This window comes from Manis javanica, chromosome 6 (assembly GCF_040802235.1).
Source record: "Manis javanica isolate MJ-LG chromosome 6, MJ_LKY, whole genome shotgun sequence".
Taxonomy (NCBI): Eukaryota; Metazoa; Chordata; class Mammalia; order Pholidota; family Manidae; genus Manis; species Manis javanica.
In genome coordinates, this window is record NC_133161.1 from 54,057,557 (window position 1) to 54,082,251 (window position 24,695).

Below are 24,695 nucleotides of genomic sequence, written 5' to 3' on the forward strand. Positions count from 1 at the left end.
AAAATGTTTGAAATGTTTTTAAAGAAAAAAGTGGACTGTTTCTAACATATTTCTTTCTTGGTTATAAGCAAGTATAGGTTTTATATATATATATATATATATATGTATATATGTATATATGTATAGCAACTGTTGGTGGTTTGAGTGGAGTAGTATTTTTTTAAATGTTAATGTATACATATTTTTGGGTGTTTTACAATAAATATGCATTAACTGCCCAATAAAGGTTATAAAGTACATAGAAAAATAAGTTGAAAATATGCCTACATGTGAAACTGATTTCTATTAGGAAGTTGGATTTTGAGTTTTTTTCCTGCTTCTGTATAGTTCCAGCTATTTTACACTAGTACTAAATGGTATTTAAACTTAGTATAAATAGCATTTAACAGCATAAATTTTTAATAGTATTAAATAACATTTACATTTCATTTAAATTTGGGTGTAAATATTATTTTAAGAGGGCATAAAATTAATGTTTAATTAAAAAATTATATTTAGCTTATGCAACTATATGCCAAAATATGTATAATTCCAACAATACCACATTTCTGTGCAAAAACTTCAGGGCTTGCTTTTTCCTAGTAACTAAAGTTCAAACTTCTTAGCCTGGAAATCCAGTTGTCCATAACCTAGGACCTTTACTTTATTTCCTTTCATTATCCAATGGTGCATTTCAACAAGATTTCAATGTCCTTGGGTGGATCCCCACTCTTTCTGCTTCAACATTCCCCTAGCTGTTTCCCTGAGCTTGCCTTTCTGCATGTCCACACTCACCTTTCCTCCAAGGCCTAGGCCAAATGCTATCATTCATGGACTCTTATCTAACGACAGCATCTGAATACACTTAGCATTTTGTTTTTTAAGTCCTGTTCTCTTCTTCCTGGGTGGGTAGTATTTGTGTACATATATTAGCTTCCCAACTTTATTTTATTGTACATGTTTTCTGAAGCATGGGGAAATAGTTACACTAGTAAAATCTATCCTCAGAAAACATGTGATCAGTCATTTATGAGGAGAAAGAGATCCACCTTGGCCACTTAACTGGCTGCATGAGTTTATACAAGGTCCTTAACCTCTCTGTGCCTTTTTTTTCCCTATTTGAAAAACTTAGGCCAATTGTAGTTAGTATTGTTGAGAATTCAATGAGACAATTACATGAAGAATATATCATTAGTTCTAGAGTATAGAATGCAGTGATTTAGCTAAAATAATTGTTTTGCTACCAGCGATCAGTCTTGAGGTGAACAGTTGATGGCTGAAGAGGAAACACTGTCAATTTCAGAACAGGGCTTATTTCGCCAAGCTACTCCACTTGTCCCAAACGAGAGACAGAGGACATGAGATCTGGGAGTTGTATGTATTATTTCCTCTCCCGTCCCACTGGCCAACATTCAGTCCTATAACCACATTTAGCTGCAAAATAATCTGAATAGTAAAGTCTCAGCTGTGCGCACCAGCAAAACTCAGGGGGTGGATCCTATCGCTAGAGTGGGAAGGAAGGACTAGGGCCAAACAACACAGAAAAAGATCCTAAGCCTAAAAGACTGCAGCCCAAATCCAACTGGGATGAATTTTCAAAAATAAAGGCCTTGTGAGAACTCCTGATAGCTTCTATCTGATTTCTGCTGTGCAACACTTCTACCTATAGGTGTACTACACATATTTTTTCCTTCAAAATATTAAAATACCTTAAGGACAGGGAATTGGTCTACTTGTTAATATGTCCCCTCATCTTCTTTACTCTCTTTCCAAAGTTAAAGAAAGAAAAATCACAACTCAAGTGCATTCCATAAATTTCAGTTGTTTAAATATGTGCAGAGAAGTTTGAGAATATGTTACATTTGTATCTAATAAGTGTTGGTAGAAATTTTTGGCTGGTAGTAAAAGCCTGATTTATCTTTTAGATAGTTTTTCAACTCTTAATAATTAGGATCTTTCTTATGCTTCCACTGTTGGGCAGCTATCAAAAGAGAAATAGAGCAGTTATCATGTCTCCACATCTTTATCATTGGCTGTATGATTTTCTAGAAGTAGTAGCATTTTGGAATCCTGTAATGTCCTCTACCAATAACAATGTATGGGTATGGATGTTATTACATTTCCTCCTGTGACCATGTGCTATCATCTGGCAGCTCTTGGATCATATGTTATGTAGCACATAATGGTAAATAAAGAAGCATTCTGTGCATTCTTAGATCTTTACATTTTTATTTAAAACATAAAATTTCATACTGATTAACAACTACCTTTAAACAGAATGATGCATTAAGTAAATGCCTTGTCATAACTGTTATAAGCTCTGTTAGAAAAATAAACATCTCACAACAAACTACAGTGTCAGATCTTTAATAAATACATAAAACAGAAGTTAGTAGTCAATCAGAATTATATGAACAGGTTCATAGTATATTATGTGAAATTGCCACATTCCCCAATCTCCTGTCACTTAGGGAAATTTAACTTCATGTATAATTCAAAGCCAGAAATAATAAGAAACTTGTTTAATAAAAATTATTTCTTAGAGCTATTTTATATTCAAATATTTTAATTTAAAAATACACTCTGTATTAAATTTTTTTAAACAAAGTCAGGACTTGTTAAATGATACAAATAAGGTTATGTTACTGATAATTTAAAAACACTTCTAAAATTTTTTTTGCAGAGGTTTAAAAAACTTTAATGAGTAACTGGTAAATGGAAAATAGTTTTAAGGTTATGTTAAATATACACAAAATGAACTTCTATATTAATATGTGCAAATTTGTATTTTCTTATAATTTAGAATTAAAATATTTTATACTTCAATATTCTAAATAAAATCTATGTACCATACTTGTCATTGTGGGGATTTCTTATCAAAATCACATTTATCTATGGTACAGTGTAAAGTTAGTAAAGTTTCTTTATACAAATCACACATTTTCCATCTTTTATGACTGCAGTGTTTTTGTTTTTTGATATTGTCAGGTTAGAAAATTTCAACTAAAGTAGGTTGTAGAGGTTAGAAACCTGACTAATAGAGTTAGCTTACAAAGAGAAATTTTATGCAGGAAAGTATTCCAGGTAGATAAAAGAGTAGTGTTATTACTCTCAAGTATTTCATTAACAGCTGCCCAGATAGCTGAACAATTGTTTCATATATTTCAAATAATTTAAATATGCAGTTTTATGGCAGTCATTACATAGGACAAGTTTATCAGAGCCAAAGAAAAAAAATCAAATAAATGAACAGAAATATAAAGACAAACAAAGAAGTAGAAGGACTTGAAAGTTTTTTTCCAAAGCACGGATAGGATGTATCATAGTTTTCTCCTGTCATTGACATAAGACATACAAGATGCTGCAAAATCTAATTATAGTGGTTTCATGTAATATTTTCCAGTTAATTTTGTGTAAAAGTGAGATGATCATATGAAGTATTTTTTTAGAAAGGAATAGAAATAATAAAAATTTGTTAGCAAAACTGAGAGAAACCCACCCATTCCTGTCAGTTAAGTTAGATTTGCTGAAACATAGCCACTAGTATAATGTATACGCAAGAAGTTCAAAGAGGTTTTATAATCGAAAGGTCTACAGGATCTGAGCTCAGGCTCTATGTTGAGTTGTATGTGATTCAATTATACTGAAAATTATGTTGTCATAAATGGGTTTTCAAATACTTCCAAGAAAAGTAATGTCCCTATACCCATAAATATTTAAAGATGAATTAGTGTAATATTTATTCAAGTACAATTTTAAACCCTGGATCTATGATGCCAACAATTACAAGATACATCACAGTTTCAAAGATTTTAAATTGAAAAAGCAGATGTCTTAAAATCAGTGAAATATGAATATGTGTAATCAGTTACCCATAATAAATTTGCCATAGAGGAATTAGAAAAGGGCAATGATCTGAAAAAATGCTGGTGTATTTTTCTTTGAAAATATACCTCATTTTGCTTAGCATAAAATGGAGTTCTTAAAGTCTATATAAATAGGCTAGTTATGAATGTCAAAAGTAAATAATACAGAAAACAGTATATACATGACTGAACCCCCACATAGCTATATTTCACTTGGTACTTTTATTAAAATATATAGATCTAAAATCCTTTAGAACTGAATGAACAGTTGTGAAAATTTAAAATTCTTAGTTTTTAATGGCTCTGTCTTGGTTCAGGTACATAGATCCAAATAAGTTTTTAAAATCAGTAAGGACTACATTATGCCATTTTATGCAGTTATTTCTCACAATTACTTTTTGAGCTTGAGGTTTTATGGCAATATTTTAGGAAAAGTTAGTGGGAAAAATGAGTAAGGAAAGTAAAGAAAAGCTACTGAGTCTAATTTACTATACCAGGCACCTGGAGAAATATAATTCTATGGAGAAATATTTTCATAGTCAATTATAATCATATTTCAGTGTCTCATGGATGCCTGTTGTCATGCATAACAATATTTTCTATGAAGATTAGGTATATATTTTAAAAAATTTGTAATTTATTCTTTAGTTAAGTGTTGCATTTAATGCATCCACTAATTTGAATTTTGAGTGTTGAAAAATTTGCCTTCAGAGAAATCTATTCTGTTTAGAAAATATTAATCTTTATAAACCAAAGCAAAATTAAACATTTAAGACAGATTTTTAATGAGTCTTGCCGAGAATGTCTGTAACTTCATAAATATTAATAAATTTCCAAAAAAGATAACAAATGCTTAAATCCACGTACACTGCAGTGTAAAGATGTCCCCACAGAAATAAAATGTGTACAGTTGTAGTGTATGTATGACACACTTCTAACTCGTTACATACTGTAGCACACAGAAATGTGGTCGTACCAAAAGTGTTCAAGTTCTTAACTTTGTTAACCATTTAAAATTTCATTACTTGCTTACTACCATTGAATCTCAAAAGGCTCTTGTAGTCATATTAGTTGAAAATAGACTCTATTTACATAAATTAATCTAAGAATACCCTGTTTTCCCTTACCTTTTAATTCTATCTAGTCAGATATTATTTTCACATAAGCCATTTTACAGGAAAATATCAATTATTCAAGTAAAATATAAACTTTAAAATCTTAAAGAATTAGATCTTTAGTTTAAAAAAATGAAAGCATAAGCCATCACAAGCATAACTACAATCATCATTTAGTATTGAATTGCCTCTCAGGAAGGTTGTTCCTTCCTGTGTTAACAGCCTTGGTCCAATATAAATCAGTGCAAAACAGTGAAGTTTGAAAATATAAAACCTTGATTTTGAAGGGTTTCATTATATATGAACATCGTAATGTTCAGTTTTTAAATGGTCAGCATTTTAATGAATGGATTTTTTTGTGTTTTTTTCTCCTTTTGGGGGGCTGTCAGGTTTCCACTTGCTTTTAAAAAAGGCTGTTGTGTGTGACAGGCAGCTGCAAAATACAATGTTTACATTATTCTTAGTAATCAAAGGTATCTTATACAAGTAAGTCACAGTACTGAATTAGGTCAGTGTCCCCAGTCTCTCATTTGAGAAAGGAAATACAGTTCAACTTAGCGTCATAATTGCTTGGCTGTAAAGGACGGCTAATGGAGCTGCTGTGTTTGTTGTCTCCGGAACAACTTACTACAGTTGACCCTTGAACGACATGGGTTTGAACTGCAGGGGCCCACTTATACATAAGTTTTTTTCAATAAATATACTGGAAAATTTTTTGAGATTTGCAACAATTTGATAACACATTTTCTGTAGCTTATTTTATTCGAGAATACAATATATAACACATATAACATATAAAAGATGTGTTAATCAACTGTGTTGTCAGTAAGGTCAATAACAGGCCATTTGTAGTTTTGGGAGGGTCAAAAGTTATAATTTTGACTGCATAGGGGTTAGTGCCTCTAGCCTCTGTGTTGTTCAAAGATCAACTGTATATGTTCTTAAATCCTCTTTAGAGTAGAATATGGGGTAGTGGCTAGTATTCATTGAAATGCAGATACCTGGCATTTTTATTAAATCAAGTGCTGGAAGACAAAATCTGGAAGTTAATTTATAAGACATTTTAAATTAATTCCTCTGTTGTCATAGGCAAAACTATGTACTATATATAGGACCAGTGGTCTTGCAGCCAATAAAATCAGACTGAATAAGTCTGTAGGAATATGGTAATTGTGAAGAAGTTTCCACTGGAGGTGATGAAAGCTCATGGCCTCTGTATCAAGCTCTTGTGCCAAGCCCTGAACAACTCCAGGGGGTGCTATTCACAAAGGCTACATGTGAATGGATTTTCCTGCAGTTAGGCAGTGCTGTAGTTTCTTAGAAGCCAATCATGAACAGTGAGTTCAAATTACTGTTTTCTGCTTTGCTTTGAAATTCTCTTATGCCTGAATACTTGAGTTCAGTAAATCACATTTAAAAAAATACTTCCTAATTGAATATTTTAAAGATTTAAGAGGTAGCATGATATTGTGTGATGGACACTGGCCTGAGAAGAAGATACAAGTTCTTTTCAAATGCTGCCACTTAATCACTTGGGTGATTTTAAAGAAAGCATTTAAACTTTCTGAGCCTTGGTTCCCTGACTAACTAAAAATGTGAATTAGCTTATTTCCAAAATATTGTCTGTCCTCTTCTAATTGTATATTTTTAGAATTTTAGTGAGTGGGGTAGAGGTGATTCAGAGAAAGAATGTCCTTAGGCTGCATTGAAGGGCAAAAATAATATAGCTTAACATAGCTTTTAATTTGAACAGTGCTAACATCTACTTAGAGTAAATATCTGAGAAAACTGAAAAGTGTGACATTTTACTTAAGGCAGAGTTTCTAAATATCTTGTGAACTTCAACCTGATGGTTAGATGAAATAATGAAACAAATCCATCCAGTTTACCAGGCAAGAAGATATAAAACTCCAAAGAAGCCGTCCAGGTTTTGATTTTACTCTACAGTGTCCCTTATTAAGCATTCAGCTTTTGGACTAATTCTAATAAAGTGACATTGTATTATTAGGTTTTTATGGCAGTAGTAACTTAGCACTTATTTAATCCAGTCATCTGTGACATACATAAACTTATCCTGTAAGAAAGAAAACCAAAATATAAGGAAGGGCAAAGAGGAGAGAATGTTGGAATTAGTATCCATCTTGTAAAAAGAAGAAAACATAAAACACATGCATAAAAGTACAGTTTCAGAAGCAATATCCCTCAGTATTAAGATTTTGTCTGTTCACCTCTTGAATGAATGAAACACCAACCATTTATTTGTTTAGCTGTTCTTCCCTATTCATTGCCAGTTGTTGAAGTGTTTGGCAACATTAAACTGTCTTATTTTTTTCATCTGCATGTTCATAGGTGCAGGGCTTACTGTCCCCTTGTAGTGACACAATGCCAAAACGATGTCACAGCATTGTTTCTCTCTGGGAAGTATAGGAATGGCAGGTACCTGTAAAGTGTAATCAGTGCTCTTCAGATGATCTACATTCTATGCTGATCTAAATAAGTTATATATTACAGTAAAGTGCTACAATGACACTAGTCTCAAACAGTAGTAAGACACATTTTTCTCTGAAAATTTCAGCAGCAATATGAGTCACATTATGATGAGGATGCTTGTCAGTCTTTGAGGACAACCAGTAACTGGTGTGATTTAGAATAATTTGTCTCCTCCTGTGACTTCTAAAATTACAATTTTTAGGAGCAATTATTAAAAATCCAGTTTCCCATTCAGTACTTTTTATCTTTTTAGAAGTTGCACCTGAAAGTTTCATGAGCATTTAATTTGCTGATATCCATTTTTATTTCTTCAGGTTTCTCACGTCGATACGTTACTGCTCTTGTGCAAACACTTTGCAGAATCAACTTGTCCTTTATTGAAAAGAAATATTGTCATGAGTTAAGGGCCTAAATGTTGGAAGTAGACAATTAAGTACTGATAGTAATTCTTTTTTAGAATTCACTAACCTTTTTTGAGGCTGACACCCTGTAATCTGCAGAGGACTTAATTTTATTACTATTCCATTGTAGTATCACCTGTCTGATAATAAGGACTTTAAGCAACCCAATCAAGAATGTAACTATGAAGATGATGAAAAATATTCTCAAGTAGCTTGGGCTAGAGAAGCATTCTGTAATGAAGCAAACAAATAAATGGATTTAAAAACTGGAATGAGTAAGTCAAAGGATTCTAACAAGTAAACATCTCAATTAATAGAACTACAGATGCCATTACTGTTGATTCAAAAAGCAAACTAATTTTTATTACACATTTATTATTAAAATATTTTTAGCAGAAAGCTCTCTATTGGAGAATAGCCACAATTAAAGTAGTCAATAAGATCATTTCTTGGCAGCTTTAATTGTAGTAACTGGAGTACATCCAAATCCCTTAACCAAATAGAATTTTATCTATGACAGAGTAAGGGACAATTGTTGTGGTATGTACTGTTGATCACTAAGTGGAAAATGGGTTTAAAACATTATTTAACAACTCTGTGCATTAACGTATGTTTTTCTTTTTATGCTTGCTGTTCATTTGTTGCACACCAGTAATGGAAAATAAAGCAAACATCTGCAGAAGCTAAAATCAGTACTACTCTCATGGATGAATAAATATGTTCTTTTTTGAAATTGTTTCATTATATTTGAATAAGTTTCATTATTATTAAATGGCTTCTCCAGGGAATAGGAATGTCTAATTTGGGACAATATGCAAATATATTTCCTCATTTGTATTAATTTACTGTTTACTTGCTTGTTAAGCAAATCTCTCCTATTTTGCTTCTAAACATTCCATTGTGTATTTTTTCAAGAAGAAATAATTACTAGCTGGTAAAGGAAATGTATTAAGAGTATGGGCATACTAGGTCTCTGTTTTAGGATCAGACCTTTGGCAGAGATATTACCCTGATCAAAGAGGAGCATGGTTGCATAACATGGAAGTATTCCATAGAACTCACCAGCTTTCCAAGATTCACAAAATTACCTCCTGGCCTAAAGACGCATGTGCTTTCCTCCCCTTTTCCAGACTTTGGGGACTTCACCTAAATTGCTAAAGGTATCCCCGAGAGGTCTTTTAAGGAGGTGACCCACCACGGCTTAGAAGAGCTAGTAGTTCTAAGTCAGTTGTGTCTGAATTCCCAGGGATGACCAAGCATGCTCTTGTATAAGCGAAGAACTCAGTAACAAGGGAAAGGCTCCAAGTTGGAAGACTTACAGCCCAGTTTTCTTTTGGAAAATGATGAGGTTCCTTGAAAGAAAGGCCAAAGGGAGGCTAGAGGACTACTAATTGGAATAGAAACACCAAGTGCAAGTGCAAATTTCTCTTTGTTACAGGTCTCCCACACAGAATCCAAGATGCCGTATTCAAAGGCAGTGCCCTTGGAGTCTTCCACCGTGCCCTTCAGGTTGGTGACATGCATGCCTTTCATCCTGACAGACTGTTGTTTCCCTCGGCTAACTCAGAACTACTCAGTCAGCTAAGGCAGATCCTCTAAGGGGTCATGTGGCTTGATGCCACTTAGTGGCTTCTGGCCTCATAGGAGCTTAGCCAGAAAGACCAAGACACCACCCTTTAGGTGTGATTGAAGGGATAGATAATAGATGTGGTGAGCAAATGCCCTTTTCCTCTCCTTGCACAATAATTGTGAAGGAAAGGGGAGCCCCCTAGCTACATTTTACAGATATTTCATTTTGTAATGGATTAGGGTTGAGGATGTTTCCAAGGCTCAAATCTCCTGCATTTAAAAATGCCATTTTGGATAGACAAACATTTAGCCCTGGCAATGACTCCTTCCTTAGTTTAGGTCAAGTAAGGGCTTTTCCTAAGGAGCTTTAAGGGAATACTTTCTTGTAATCACATTTAGGTCAGAGTGGGTTTGTTTACTTAACATAATAAATGACATGTTGACAGTAAGGGCTCTATTTATTAGAAAAGGGACTTGCCTTTCTGGAGTGACTGCTGCAGACCCAGCTGGCAGCGCATGCACTCTTTTCAAAGCCAAATTCATTATTGGCTAAGATCAGTGTGGATATGAGGGAAGAAAGAAACAAAACAGTGGAGAGAGTTTATTCTCCTGTACAGTTTTGTTCTCCAAGAGCTGGAATTGTTCTTACAATTTGGAGGAGAGACTAGAAATAATAGTAGCAGTAGAATTGTTTTGAATGAAGACATAATTCCAAGCATAATTTCTAATTCATGCATACTTTAACACTTGTACCTGAGCAGGGTAGGGTCCTGGCTTTTGGTTTATAATGATCTTTTGTATAAAAGTTATCTTTAAACACAGCTTTCACATGTTTCTCCCATGCATGTGTCATCTTTTAATTTACATAATTTCTTTCATGTTGACTGGCTTATTTAATCTCACACAGCTCTTTGAGGTAAATATTATTTCCATTTACAGATGAGGAAACTGAGGCTTAGGGAAATTTTGTAAAAGGGCTGGCACTTTTTAGTTACTACTGTCAAGGTACATGCCTTAAGCCACAGTCTCCAGACTAAGAATTACACAGCTTTCCATTGTGCCATCTTTGTAATCATTTGTCCCTAAATTATGTTTATGTCAGAATTAAAAGTACGAGGAAGGAATGGCCCTTTTGAAGTAATGTATTTTGCAGAAGCAGATCATTGCTACTTACAAGTTTTTTGGCTTCACCTGAAACATGAAAGTAAATATTGGTTTGACATGAGGAAGATTATAAGTGGACGCAACTTTGGGCTATGAAGATCTGTTATGGCTGCATAGATCTTGTCTCTATGGGTAAAATGGACTCTATATAGGTAACTCCTATTCTTGACTCACTGAGACTTCTCTGAAATATCCATTTGGTGTAGTACTTCCATGGAGATATACAGCATAGGATTTTAGCTGGGTAGTTGAAATGGGGATCTAGCAGTTCAGCCAAACCATGGCCAGTATACTTAGCTGGTTGTATAGAGTACTGCCTCTGGAAGATTGAAAGCATTTCTGTAGGATGGCTGATTGTGGGCCTTTTTGGGAAATGTGATTCTCTACAGTTACTCCTTAGTGTTTTGATTATTAAGCTTTGGTTTACCTGATGTTTGGTCCAAATAATGCTGTTCCATGATAGCACATGAGGTTTTACACTGATCCAGTATAGCTTGAGACGTGTTGTGAGGGTGAAGGCATTGTATACAATTCCTGTAAAGGGAAACAGAAGTGAAAACATTTAATCTTTAAAAAGGCTGTAGCTCATAGTATTTTCTACAAGAAATAAAATAATAAAATAGAGTACTGTTTTAGGACAGCAGCCTTGTAAAACTGGGAAAGAAAGCTGACATTTATTTAAATCTGGGCTGAGTTTACTACCACAGCAAAGTTAAATTCTAACCATTTAAGATATTTCAATAATGTTTGAAATCAAAATGATGATTTTTTCTGTATTGAGAAGAAAATCTCTAGGAAATGAAGATATTCTCATTGTCTGCACCCCTCTTTCCCCCAACACACACATACTCCAACTAGCAAAAATGTTTTACAGGATGAATACTACATTGATAGGAAAGTCTAGCAATGAAATACACAATTCAAATTTTGGTTGGATTCATTAGAAATAAGTCAGTTATATGTTTGAGTACTACATTTCCAAGTAAGTTATATATATTACTATGTATAATTTCTAAAAATGTATGAGCTACCTGAGAAAGTGGATATCTTAAAAATTTTGAATATAACAAATTAGAAGGCACAGTAATGTTTAGAGTAGCTTTGAGCAGGACTCAAATTGTTATTGAAAAATAAATTATTGGCACAAAGCAATGCCACTTTCATTTGACATAATGCCTTTCATTTATCATCACTTATTTCTAGTGTGCTTCATAGCCACCATCATTCTTCATCTTTAACATATTAAAAATACAACTATAATAACAGCTAACATCTATTCTATGATTACTATTCACCAAGAACAAAGGTGTGGGTTTTTTTTAACATCGATCATCTAATTTAATTCTTTCACTGAACTATAGCAAGGTATTAGTTGTTATCCTCATTTTCAATATGAGGAAACTAAGGCACAGAGAATTTCAACAACTTGTTCTAAATCAAACAGTAATTAATAGAAAGCTGAGAAGCAGGCAGACCTCAGTCATCATGCTGTACATCTTAAACACAGGTTATATGTCAATTAAAGCTCAATAAACTTGGGGAAGAAGACCCTGGTGAACCCTTATGAACACTGAATATTATTCTTTAAAAAAAAACCTATTTAAGAAAAGCTAAGGCAGTGAATTGCCTAGGTAAATTCTGATGTTTCCAGCTGTGTAGAGGCCAAAGATTGGAATCCAAGTCTTCTAATTCCTAAATTCCCCCTTCAAGTCCTCTTTTAGCATGACAGTAACACTTTATCTGAAGACGATCCAACAACTTCTAAGATTAAGGAAGGCAAAATAAAAATGGATTAACATCGCTACAATGAAGGACCGCTTTATGTATGTTTGGAGTCAGAGAACACATACCAGTTTTCAGTGCAGGCTGTGTGACACGTGGGACAATGTTCACAGAAGCGGCCGATGCTCCTGGGATCTGTGCACTCACACCTGCCACATACACATGTGCCTCTTCCACTACACACTTGGCCCTTTGGATTGACACAGTGCTGGGCTGATGCTGATGGGCACTGGCACCGATCCCCTTCCCAGTCAGGGAAGCACTGGCACCTGCCTGCTTCGCACTCTCCATGCCCTGCAACAAAGACGCTCCAGGACTTAAGTTATGGGGACACCAACTCTGTGAAGAGTTTCCAAACATAAATTCCCCTCCCATATCCATGGAAACGCATTGACAACCAAGTGAATGGAAACAGCACCATTTTCTATTTGACATAAGCATGCCAGGATTTAGGAATGTCTATGTTCAAAGCTGTCCTCTTACAGATACTCTCCCGATGCTAATCTATTATGCCGACAATTGTAAAGTCTGCTCTGCTGCAATGGCTGCCCTGTGACTTAAAGGTCACTGCATATTCAGTTTTAAATTAAAAACACATGAACATAAAGAAGCTACAAAGGCTGAAGTAATGTTAATTGTTTGACTTGAAATCGAAAAAACAGGGGTACTTGATTAATAGCTTCCATAGTTTATTCTCTTAGTCTCTCACTATTGCTAATGGCCTGGGATAACTTTGAAGGTCCATGAGGCAAACTTTTCTAGTGCTTCAATTCTGAGAGTGCCATGTTTAAAGATAAGATCTCGAGGGAATTTGAACTAATCCTTTCACATCTTCAGGACGTTATTTAGCGGGTTACTGGGGCATGTCCTAAAGTATGCTGTGAGCTGTGGTAGAGGAAGAAAGCAAACTGGGGTGTGGGTGTTGGGGTTGGATGTTTGTGCAGACAAATAAGTTGAGGAAAAGCACTGATTATGTGTAGTAAAATGGGTTTTAGACTGCAGGAAGTATCCAAAGTATAATATGTTAATGTGAATTAAAAATCTTCAAGAAGCAGTACATTTTAGAGGATGATAAAGTATTTTTCAAGCTTTGGCTAAGGACGTTTGCTTCCCTCCCTTCATTCCTTCCCTCCCTTCATTCCTTCCCTCCTTCCCTTGCTTCCTGTCTTCTTCTCTCCCTCCTTTTATCGCTGGTGCCTCACAGGGTAGCTGTTCCATAGTCTACTGTTGGATCAGCTCAGTTTGCTAAGTATGGAACTACTGAGGTCCAGCCAAACAAATGCCTGCCAGACCCTGTTGCCCATATGTAGGCTGTGTACCTGATCCTAGCCAGCTGACCTGTGAACATGTGTCTTTATTCTCAAAGGAATCCAGTGAAGAAAGTCCATGTCAGCCTACAGTTTTTCACTTAAAACTTAGACACAAACAATTCAAAACATATTCTCAATTGCCTGTGGGTCAGTGGTAAAACAATAATATAGAAAGGCAAGTACTTTTTTTTTTATATTTTACTATAAACAGAGACTGGTATTCTCAGTGTATTTCAGACTTCTTTGGGAGATTGACAACTGTGGGAAATTATCTCAGAACTCTTCTCTTACCTGTCCCGAAAAAGGATTAGCTTTAAAAATTAGGAGACAATTGCTGGTTTCTCCTAAGGTCATCTATAATACATTCTACCCATGACACCAGGTACAGGTGAATAAAGGTTTGGAATGTAAAATATTATGTGTATATAATAGGATAAAAAAGGCAGTTTTCCATCACATGTTTATATGACACAGGGCCAAGTTTTAGTTTACATGAGAATAGAAAATTTATTTTATATAGATTTGTGATGTGAAATATTTCATTTCATCAATAGCTTAATTAATTTTTGCTTACGAAAATGCAAACATTAAAAAGGTGTTTTAACAATAAGTGTACTTGGCACACTGTCACAGAAAAATTAATATACTTAAAAACAATATTATGTATTAATTTTCAAATGTGTAGATTTTCTGAAATCTAGCCTCTAGGTGGCAGTAAACTGAATAAGTCAAAAAAGTATTTCTGATCTTTTTGTTTTAAATTATTTCATTTTAATATTTGGTCTGTGTGTGGCCTCTAGGCCTAATCTAGATTATTTAGGAAATCAGTATTTTCTTGAGGAATGCTGTCCTTTGACAATTCGTTTGCAGGCATTGTTCCAAAAATAAACTGGAGAGGCTTAAATTACTACAAATTTACAATACCATTTATAATAATGCATTAAGAATTTTCCAGGGAATGAAAAGTGTGTGTTTATAGCTCACTGTTCTCTGAGCAAGCTGAAGGGAGTGACCGCTTATGAGAATGAATCAGATCCTTTGGGAAGAGTACTCTAATTATAGAAAACTTGTCAGACATATCAGTAATTTCCTTTTCTGCTATTTATCTTTACAAGGTCAGGGCATAATTGAGAATAACAATTAATTTTTGGTTTTTATTTTTAAGTATCCTTGTACAAAATCATTTAAAATATAAATGTCAGAATTATATGCTATGCTCTAATTTCACAAATTTTGAAATTTGAATATTAGATTCAGATTTAAGATTGGTAATTATAATGTGATTTAAAGATACTTTAACATATATGCTAGTTTAACAGTGACTAGTAAAAACTGTGTGTATACGTTTATACTCACCAGCACACAGATTTCCATGGTGATATGGACAAGAAAAGTCATCCTTTTCACAGTATTTTCCATACACTTTTCCAAGCTTAATTTTGTGACATAAACATTTCCCACAAATACAGACTCCTCGACCACTGCAAACAGGCTGATCCTTATGTGACTTGCAGTTCTCAGAAGGAAACTGATCTTCATCAAAGTGGCATTTATTCTCATCACACTGGAAACAATTGGCATCTAGGAAAGTTTCATCTGCACACTTTCTGTTAGGTCCTCTGCTGCCATCACACTGACAGCTGCAGTTTTTGTATATGTGAATTTTAGTGGTTTCATTGAAACCAATCGGTTTGATTATTGCATAGCTTTTTCCTGTGATATCACATTTTTTCATTGTAACTGTTATATTGAAAAGAACCTAAATTTGGGGAGAAAGAAAATATGTGTCATGATTATCAATTAAAATATTTAATTTTTACTATAATATTATATCTATTAATAATATTTTGAATCAATAATGTAACATTTTATAGAAATAAATAATATTTATAAATTACACATGCACTCTTTCATATGTAGATGTAACATCCCTTTTAAATTTCATTTATTTCTTAATGAACTAGAGCATTAAAGGATTCAATGACTGCTACTTGTTCATGAATCGCCATTAAGTGGATATGGATTCAAGCCTATTCGAGCTGTCTACTCCACTTTTGATGATTAATTTATGTCTTCAATTGATTTCTTAGCAAACTTAAGAGAGAATAGACTATTTTCTGGGTTCAGTCCTTAAAATGTGAGTTATTAAATTTTTGGCAGTAGGGATAAATCAAATAAACTAAAGTAAAGGGTTTCTGCTCTACTGGTTTGAAATCCTAAGATGGAATGTTCAAAGGAACAATATTTTTTGTTCCTATTTTCTAGGGGCTCAAATGTAGGTTCAGAGTTAAATTTTAGTGTATACATGGTGTTAATGGAAGAAAACATGAGGTTTTCCCTGATGTTACTCAAGGGAAAAAGATTTAGGACTCTCAGGCCTCAAGATCTCAATACCGTGTTAGTCGATTTAGATTTTAGTCTGCAACTAAGAATCTGGGCTGGCAGGAACTGGTGTCCTTCATGAAACTAGAGAATTTCTCTTGCCAAATTTTTCCTTTTTGCCCAACATGATTGGTTAATATTTGTTAGCTGACCTTATGATCTCAGTACTTTGGCAAATAAGAAGACTATATGTTCTTTTTCCATGTTAGTCTGAGATCCATGATAGTTTAAAAATAATTTGTGCTTAGGCTTTTAGGTGGGATGGATCTATGTGTATATGAACAGATGTATATGATATATATGGATGTATTTATGTGTGTGTGTATATATATCCATCCCAACAAAAAGCCTAACACAAATACACACACATACACATATTCAGTGATCTAAAAAAATCTAAATTTAAGTTTATGTATTATATATATTCATTGGGAATTAGAATCAGTCTCATAATATTAAAATCAATACAATTAGTGTTGTAATGTTTTTTGTCTTTAATAATGTTAAGGATTAACAGATGTGTAGGGTAATGTGGTCACTGCCAGTATTAATAGTAGAGCATAACTTGTGGTTTATATAATTAATAGGTCATATGACTCTCCCCGAGAGTCAAACTGTTTATACTAGTTAGTTGAAAGTGAGGGGGGAGTAAGAGAATGTAGACCAAGAAAAAGAAAAAAAATGTAAGAAGTAAGGAAAACCATTTTTCCAAACCAATTTTGAAAGAAAGAACTATAGTTAACCCTTGAATGTGATTTTGAACTGTGCAGGTCCACTTATACAAATATTTTTTTTTCAATAAATATATTGGAACAATTTTTTTGAGATTTTCAGCAGGTAAACATTTTCTTCTCTCTAGCTTACTTTATTGTAAGAATACAGTATATAATACACATAACATACAAAATATGTGTTAATTAACTGTTGATGTTATTGGTAAGGTTCTTTTGTGGTCAACTAATGGGCTATTAGTAGTTAAGTAGTAGTTACATTTTTGAAGTCAAAAATTACATGATGATTTCCTACTGCGTGGAGTGGGAATATGTGTTTGCTCCCCTAACACCTGTGTTTTTTAAGTGACAACTGTATTTCTAAGAGGGTAATCCTTTCTCAGAAGGTAACGAAGCACTACCTTTTGCTAGCACCAAGTTTTCTCTGTATTTAATGGGAATCAACTATGTATTTTATAAACTGGTATGTGATGTCTTTTGAAAAAAATCCAAGAGAAGAGGCTATAGAATTAGAAACTAGTAATAACTAATTTCAAATATAGAGCTTGTTGAAGCAACTGTTCTACTTACAGATTCTAAACTTCCCAAGAGGGAAAAATGTATTATGACTAAAGAGAAAGGAAGATTCTTTTTTATTCAGTATTCGAAATCTTAAGATCTTTTATCTCTTTCAATAGCTCTTTTTCCTTTTCTCTTTCTCTATAGCATAACATTAATATAATTAATAACATCATAGAAATTTAGAGATGGAAGGAAGAAGGATTAGAAATCTTCTAGTCCAAGATATTCATTTAAAAATGAGGCAACTGATGCCTTAAGAGGTAAATGACTCACTGAAAATCACTTCATCTAATAAGAATTCCCTTTAAAAGCGTATTTCTAAGTGCTTACTCGCTACTGTGCCAATCCTATCTCCCCTGGTTCTATTTCCTGATGTTGCTATGATCTGGACCTCTCTTTTCCACATTTCATCCCTTTTTAGTTAAATGATAAGACTTTTTTTTTTAATGTTCTCAAAAAATTTTCCCAGATCATTATAAGTGTACTGGGACAATCGCAAAGTGAAAGATTTTGGAATTCTTAGTCTTTATCAACTGTTCCATCTATGGCTTATTACCTTCTATTTCATATTTCCTCTAAGAATTTTCAAATTTGAAAAAAAAATGTATTGTCATCATAAGTATAGACACTACTTGTTTGAGATGTGATTTCCTAATATATACTGTCTGTGGCATCTAATTTTAATATTATTATTATTACATTTTTAAGTATTTAATATATATTTATTTATTTTAACTTGAGAGTTTGAAAGAACAGTCAATGAAGTTAAAACAAGTAGGAACTCTGAGAAGGGACAATAAAAGTTACTTTGAAGTAAGTAAAGTTTTTTCACAATGGTGTGATTTTTCTGTGAGAAAGCATACCAAACAATTTGGTTTATTTTAAATGGGAAAAAAATGCACACCCACATACTTGGTCATTGCTTGTCACATTTCTGCATCCGTCTGTGCCTGGCTTTCTGGTCCCATCTGGACAAGTGGCAGTGATGTTAAAATAGACACCATTTACATGGTTTTCCACCTGAACTTTCACTTCTGAAATGAGTTTCTGCAGAGACATCATTTTTTAATTGTATACTAGTGGTTTCATGTAAGCAACTAAACATAGTCAAGCTTATTAAATCATTCTAGACTTAATTTTTAACTAAATCAAAGAGTCTGTCTCTATTAAAGGATTTATAAAAACAGTGTTTCCATATAATGGCCCAATTATATTTGAAATACTTAAGAAATACTGAATAATTAGACTATCTGCATTTTAATGGCTCTATTTTTTCCATATATGTCCATGACTATGCATTTTGATCACTTCAAAGATACTTCTCACTCAGACTGTTGCAAAATGAATCATTCTTTAATCCAATAATGTTTATATTTTGTGATAAAATTTAAAAAATACATTGAGAAAACATGTATCATAGAGAGTAAATGCTGACAGTTTAAGATCTGGAACATGTTTCTGATATTTACAACTGTTAAAAAAACATTTCCATTTTAAACACTAGTCTATCATGAAAGCTAAAATGGCTTATTGATACAGAATTGAAAGTTACATTTTTGGGAGGCAATTTCTATACTGTAGGCATTTAAGAATTACCTGTCAGTTTTGGTCCTGTACATTTCCAAAAATGGCCTAGGATTTTTGCCAAGTCTTGGAGCTTGCCCTTGTCAGTCAAATTTTTTCCAATCCTTAATACTGAAATAGGGCCCTTACTGGGTAGAATATCATTCACTCATTTACTTACTCATTTATACAATAATTTTTTGAAACATCTATGTAATTAATGCCTATCTTGCATCAAGCACACACTAATTTCTTCCATCACAATCTTTGAGCTCCAGAAGTTCTAGCAACATTAAATTTATACTGTAGATCTGTGTGTATTTCATCTCATAAAATTAAGAGTCTATTACATGCAGAAATCCTTAACTTATATTTGTAAACCAAAAGAAAGAGAAGAGATGAAGTAAACACCTAAGGAACAAGAGTAGCAAGACTTAAAGAAAAATAAATTCCAAAGGCATCTAATTCTTCACTTGAGTAATATTTCTTAGACTGTATAATTGATGAAAAGGTGTGTGTTTACTGATTAATAGTTGATCATGGAATTATGGCAGTAAATCTATAGAACAATATATTTCCTTAAATTAATAAATTTTATTGGATTAGGTAAGACTATGTCAGCCACATTTTTTTATCTTGCAGAGAGCTCATGCTTTCTAATCACTTAATTGAACAATTTCATCAAACCAAAACTTCCAGTAGTATGTAAATGGTATTGATATTTTGATGGTTTGACAGATCAGAAGGAAATCCCTATGAGTGTTTTCAGTTTGCTCTTCTGAAATTCTGCTTCTCAAAATCTTGAGCTAGTTACTCCAAGCAGGGTGTGAAGATAAATACCTAAAATTTTGCCCTGTTTTGGGATTTAGTTACAGACACAATCATAAGTTTCTCTTTTCATATCTCACAGGTATAGAGGCAGAATCTGTTTTTTCTGATGCGTAATTCTTTTTTTTAATTCAAATTATTTTTCTGCTGATGTAAAGAATAAAAAATAAAATTAATCACATTCACATGTACTCAATTTGTATATAGTTTTATAAAATCTTAAAAAGGAAATGCAAAATGTGAAAAGTTAGAATGAATATTTTCACTCATTTTTTTCTTCAATGAATTGTGAATTGCTTCTGCTGGTCTATGAAGATAATATCAAACTTCAGAGGAATTTAAAAATAATTACAGAATCCCAATTTAAGGAAATTAGTTAACTAGATTAAGTTCTTGTTGAATTTACTAGTACTTCCCCATTGTTTAAGGTTAACCAGAACTGCAGTTAGCTAAGGCATCACATAATAGTCCTAGACAAAAAAAGAACATGAAACCAATCTCTGCCGTTGCCCTTCCTGTTGGTACAGTCTGACACCCAGGCAAGTTTGTCAACTTATATTCCTTGTTTGGAGTAATAAATGGTCTCATGCTATAAAAACTAGGGTGATTTCTAACACTGTAAGGTCCTTCCCTATTTTTATTATTCTTGGGAACAAACTGTGGATGGGAATAAATTGTACACACGTACTTGGTTTTCCTTGCTCAGAAGCTCACCTAGCCCTAATGTTCCTTTGTAACAGAAAAAACATAATTAAAGATGATCTTCCTTATTTCATCCAAGGCAGTTTTCAGACAAAGAACAATTGCTTGGCCAAAAAGAGAAAAATATCTCACAAGATTTATTTTCCTTTTAAAAGAAGAAAGTTTAAACAAGTGCTTAATTTTCTTTCTGTTATGTATCTACTTCCTGCCTTTCCCTTTAATACCTGTATTGAAGGCAGAAGCTGCATGGAGACCATGAGAAGAAGCCTGAGGTTTCTTACAATGCTTGGGCTGCAGTTTATACTGTTCAACTGTTCTGTGTCAGGAAGGGAATCAGAGAGTTTTGGGAAGGGAGACTTTACCAATAACCCATAAATTCAGGGTAAAATAAAGCTTCTCTTTGAACATTGTAAAAAAAAATGGAAAAGAAAAATGGATGATATCACACAGTGGGAAGCACCTGGTGCCTGAAGGAAACCTGGATTCTGATTCTGTTCCAGTTGCTTATTAGCTGTTTGACTTTTGGTTAATTTGCCTAACTTTCCCAAGGTTTGAAAAATAGACAATGGGAGTCCTAACACCTGCCTTATACATTTGTTGTGCAGATTAAATGAGGTCAGGTATGGAAAGTAACTGGTTCTTAGTGGTGTTAAAGTAACAATCACTATTATTACAAGATTTTAACAGAGATTATTCTGTCCAGGAATGGCCTAGGTTCAGAAATCAGATGTTTCTTTAAATCTTTGCACTTGGCACTCACTCTTAATGACTTGGGGACAGCATACAGTTGTCAACTCAACAAAATAGTATATCTCTTAAGGTGATTGTTTGAATCCAATTGGCTTGATAAAACTGCTAAAATAACTGGTGGAACGATCAAGTGATTAACCGAGGAGACCCCTTTAGAGTTCTCTTAATCCCTGTATCTCAGATAGTTCTTTGTCCCTGACAGGTTGCTGCTTTAAGTAACAGTATGGATTTTTTACTTTATCTTCACAACATAGGAAATGATGAAATTTCTTAGTAATAAAGTATCTCTTACAGCCATGATTCAGTGGTTCACTGAACATTTGATTTGGAAGGAAATTGAGATAGCCTTTAGCCCAACCCGAATTTACTGTCAGGGAAATACAGTGACCCACAGAAAGCTGAAGTGACTTTCCCAAGGTTCCATGGCTGGTTAGTTGTAGAGCCAGGCCTAAACACAGGGTCCTAATTCCTAATTTAATTTTCTGTCCACTGCTCCTATCAAGATGACGGCACTAGTTTGTATGTTGCCACAAGAATTGGAATTAAAAGTTTATTTGAAAAAATTGTGTACAATATATACCTACCTGATAGGCTTCCACTACCAAATTATTGAGGTTTGCAGCCTTTGATTCTATTTCACCAGCAATGGTTCCAGGCAAGAGGGGTAGAAGGTCCTAGAAAACATATCAGTAACATTTACTTAATGATAATAGTATACAGTGACTTAGCAATCAACAAATAATAGAAGTTCTTACAGTTTTCAGTGGAAGGTGAGCTATTATGTGAATCCAAAATTATAAGACACAAGTAGAGAAGCCAAATGGTGTGATGCACACACCTGTATCATGTGTCATACATAAACCTGATGGTGGTTGTGTATGTGTGTGAATGTGTGTGCATGCACAAATTACATGCCAACCTATAAACCCAATCAAAGTACAGACCAGTACTTCCCAAAGTATCTTCCCTGGAACATTGTCTTGAGATATTTTAAACATGGAAAATGTTCTGAGGACAAACAAGTTTGGGAAGTTCTGCACACGGTTTCTTCCACTTACAGATTCAAAATGCACACTTGCAGATAAAGGTTCAGAGAAGTCTTGCAATTTGGAAATAAGTTAGCATTATTTAATGCAGCATTTCTCAACATCTCTTTAATTACTGAACTCATTTTCCATGTAACATACGTAAGTATTTTGCAGAAACTGTTCTATGGAATGAGCTTTAGGACATGTTGGCCTAGATTGGAGAAAAAAAAATCTTTACAAGTGGAAGCCTTACAGAGTGGGTACTTTAGATGGATGGTACTTAACAATTATGAAGAAAATGCTAAGTATTCCATGTGAAAATGGGAATTAGCAGGGCTTAAAGGTCTACCTGAGTTGCAGCTGAAGTAAGAACAGAAGAGAAACCAGCCTGACTGGAGTAAAGGATGCATATTTATAAGCAATCAGATTATGAAAAGGCTTGAAATCCATTCATACACACATTTTACTATTCACAAATATCACTAAGTTCCTGCTGTATGGCAGCCACTGCTTAGACACTAACAATTTAGTACCTCAGGTAATAAGGAAAGTGTATCACTTAGAGATTTTAAAAATCAATTTATCTAACCTTTATGGCACCTATTGTGTACCACTTTGGACATGGTAAATTGCTAGGCCACATAGTTACCATCCTTAAAATCTCACAGTTATATAAATGAAAATTTCAAAAAACAGTGTACACATGAAATAATAGAAATACTCACAGACCCTAGTGAGAGGGCTACCCAGCAAGCATCTGAGAGCTGGGGAAGGTTGTCAGGGACTGTTTACTGGAGGAGGTGACTCATGAGCTGTGTCTTAAAGGATGAGGGAGTTAGTCAAGCCTGAAATGGGTTCAAAGATTCAAATATTTCTTGTGGCTACAAGAAAGTAGTTTCTCTGAAGTATAAAAAAGTAAGTAAAGGGCATTGGGAGTAGAAGGAGGAAACAAAGACAACAAAGAAGAGGAAGACGATTCAGTGAACTGACATGCAATGACAGGTAGGCTATTACAGCATCATGGAAATGAGGAGAAGAGAGTTTCCTGGAAGAAAGAACCTAAAAGACTGTGAAAAGAAAGCTATAGCAGGGTCACAGAAGAGGAGCTCTATTTTGGGGTGGGGGGGTGCTGTTTCATGGCACTGCCAGAGTGACATGGCTGCCAACTCTCTGTTCTGCTTGTGGGTCTCACCTCGTCCAAAAGGTCTGGACAAAGCCAAGATTATCCTTCTGCAGGAAGGCTCTGACTGGGACTGCCGTGGCTCCTCTTGTTCCTTTATTGGATGACCTAGACAAAATCTAAGCGTGTTGGTGCTAAGGAAACTTAAGCTGATCTATTATAAAGATATGTTCATGGGCCAGAATATAAGCAGGACTGTGGACATGAAAGGTGTAGTTAGAATATGAACTACTTTTCACCTGATAAAAGTCTTCTCTGTTATTGTCAGAGTCAATACCACACTAAGTACCAGAGCCCATACTGGGTTCTAGATGTTACAAATAGATAGAATTTATACTTACATGCTGACTTAGACACTGCATACTATATATTAGTTAATACAGTATTAAATTTAGATCGTACAAAGTACAATAACTCCAGAATCCTTACCTGGGGTAACTATTCTAATTGCACTGCCAGTGCAAACATTTTAATTTTTATATTTTGGGAATTAACATACCTTATACCAATGAAACTGCTTTCCTTGAACTGCAAAGATGACATTAATATTGTTGTTAATTAGCTTTTCTGAAAGTTGGCCTAGTGAGGGATGTTCCTGTATGGATAATGATATTAAAAAGAGTGAAATTTAGTATCACAATCTCACACATATCCAAACATCTATTATGAGGAAAACCATGACTGACACAAAAATATACTGTGTTGGGAAGAATTAAGGTTTTGCTAGAGACATTTAAATTATTTTAAAAAATAAGATCAACGTCAACATATTAAGGATATTTTGTAGGCAAAAGCTCCATAAAAACCCATAACTCAGAAAAAGAAAGAGGCCTGAGTTCATTATAGTACAAAGAGTGTTCAACAGCATGTCTATAAATTAATTTAGGACTTAAACTAATATCATTGAATGATAATTTACTATTCAGAGCAGACAAACATTGGTGACAATCATTCTGATGTAAAATTCAGTAGCAAGTGTTGAAATGCAAATGTGTGCCTGTACACACACACACACACACACACACACACACACACACACACACACACAGTTGATATAAAATATGATATTATAAACTCTGTTGAAATGCAGAAAAGTCTGTACTCAAATCCCAGGTTGTCACTTTATGATAAAAATTCTATTTCAGATCTGTCCTCTGCAACATGTGAATGCTATCTACCTCCCATGATTGCTGGCATGACTAAAGAGAACAATAGTATGTGAACTATTTAGCGCAGTTTATAGGTACTTAAAACTAATAGAAATCATCGTGACTTTTATTTCCCACAGCTTATA

The 24,695-nt window shown here is 34.0% G+C and overlaps 1 protein-coding gene across 2 annotated transcripts in view; it reads right to left on the reverse strand.

Moving 5' to 3' along the window:
* Positions 1-227: 227 nt before the first annotated feature.
* ITGB8 (integrin subunit beta 8) overlaps positions 228-24,695 on the reverse strand; it is a 93,169-nt gene continuing 68,701 nt past the window's right edge. The window contains exons 6-13 of one of the 2 annotated variants that reach the window (XM_073238720.1): positions 23,901-23,996; positions 21,778-21,867; positions 18,263-18,397; positions 15,033-15,435; positions 12,435-12,660; positions 11,012-11,118; positions 7,919-8,082; positions 228-7,822 (exon numbers count right to left, since the gene is read on the reverse strand). In XM_073238720.1, coding sequence (XP_073094821.1) covers positions 7,700-7,822; positions 7,919-8,082; positions 11,012-11,118; positions 12,435-12,660; positions 15,033-15,435; positions 18,263-18,397; positions 21,778-21,867; positions 23,901-23,996 — 1,344 coding nt within the window. In that variant the 3' untranslated portion in view covers positions 228-7,699. The remainder of the gene's footprint in view (positions 7,823-7,918; positions 8,083-11,011; positions 11,119-12,434; positions 12,661-15,032; positions 15,436-18,262; positions 18,398-21,777; positions 21,868-23,900; positions 23,997-24,695) is intronic. The other variant, XM_017651114.3, reaches the window with a different exon arrangement.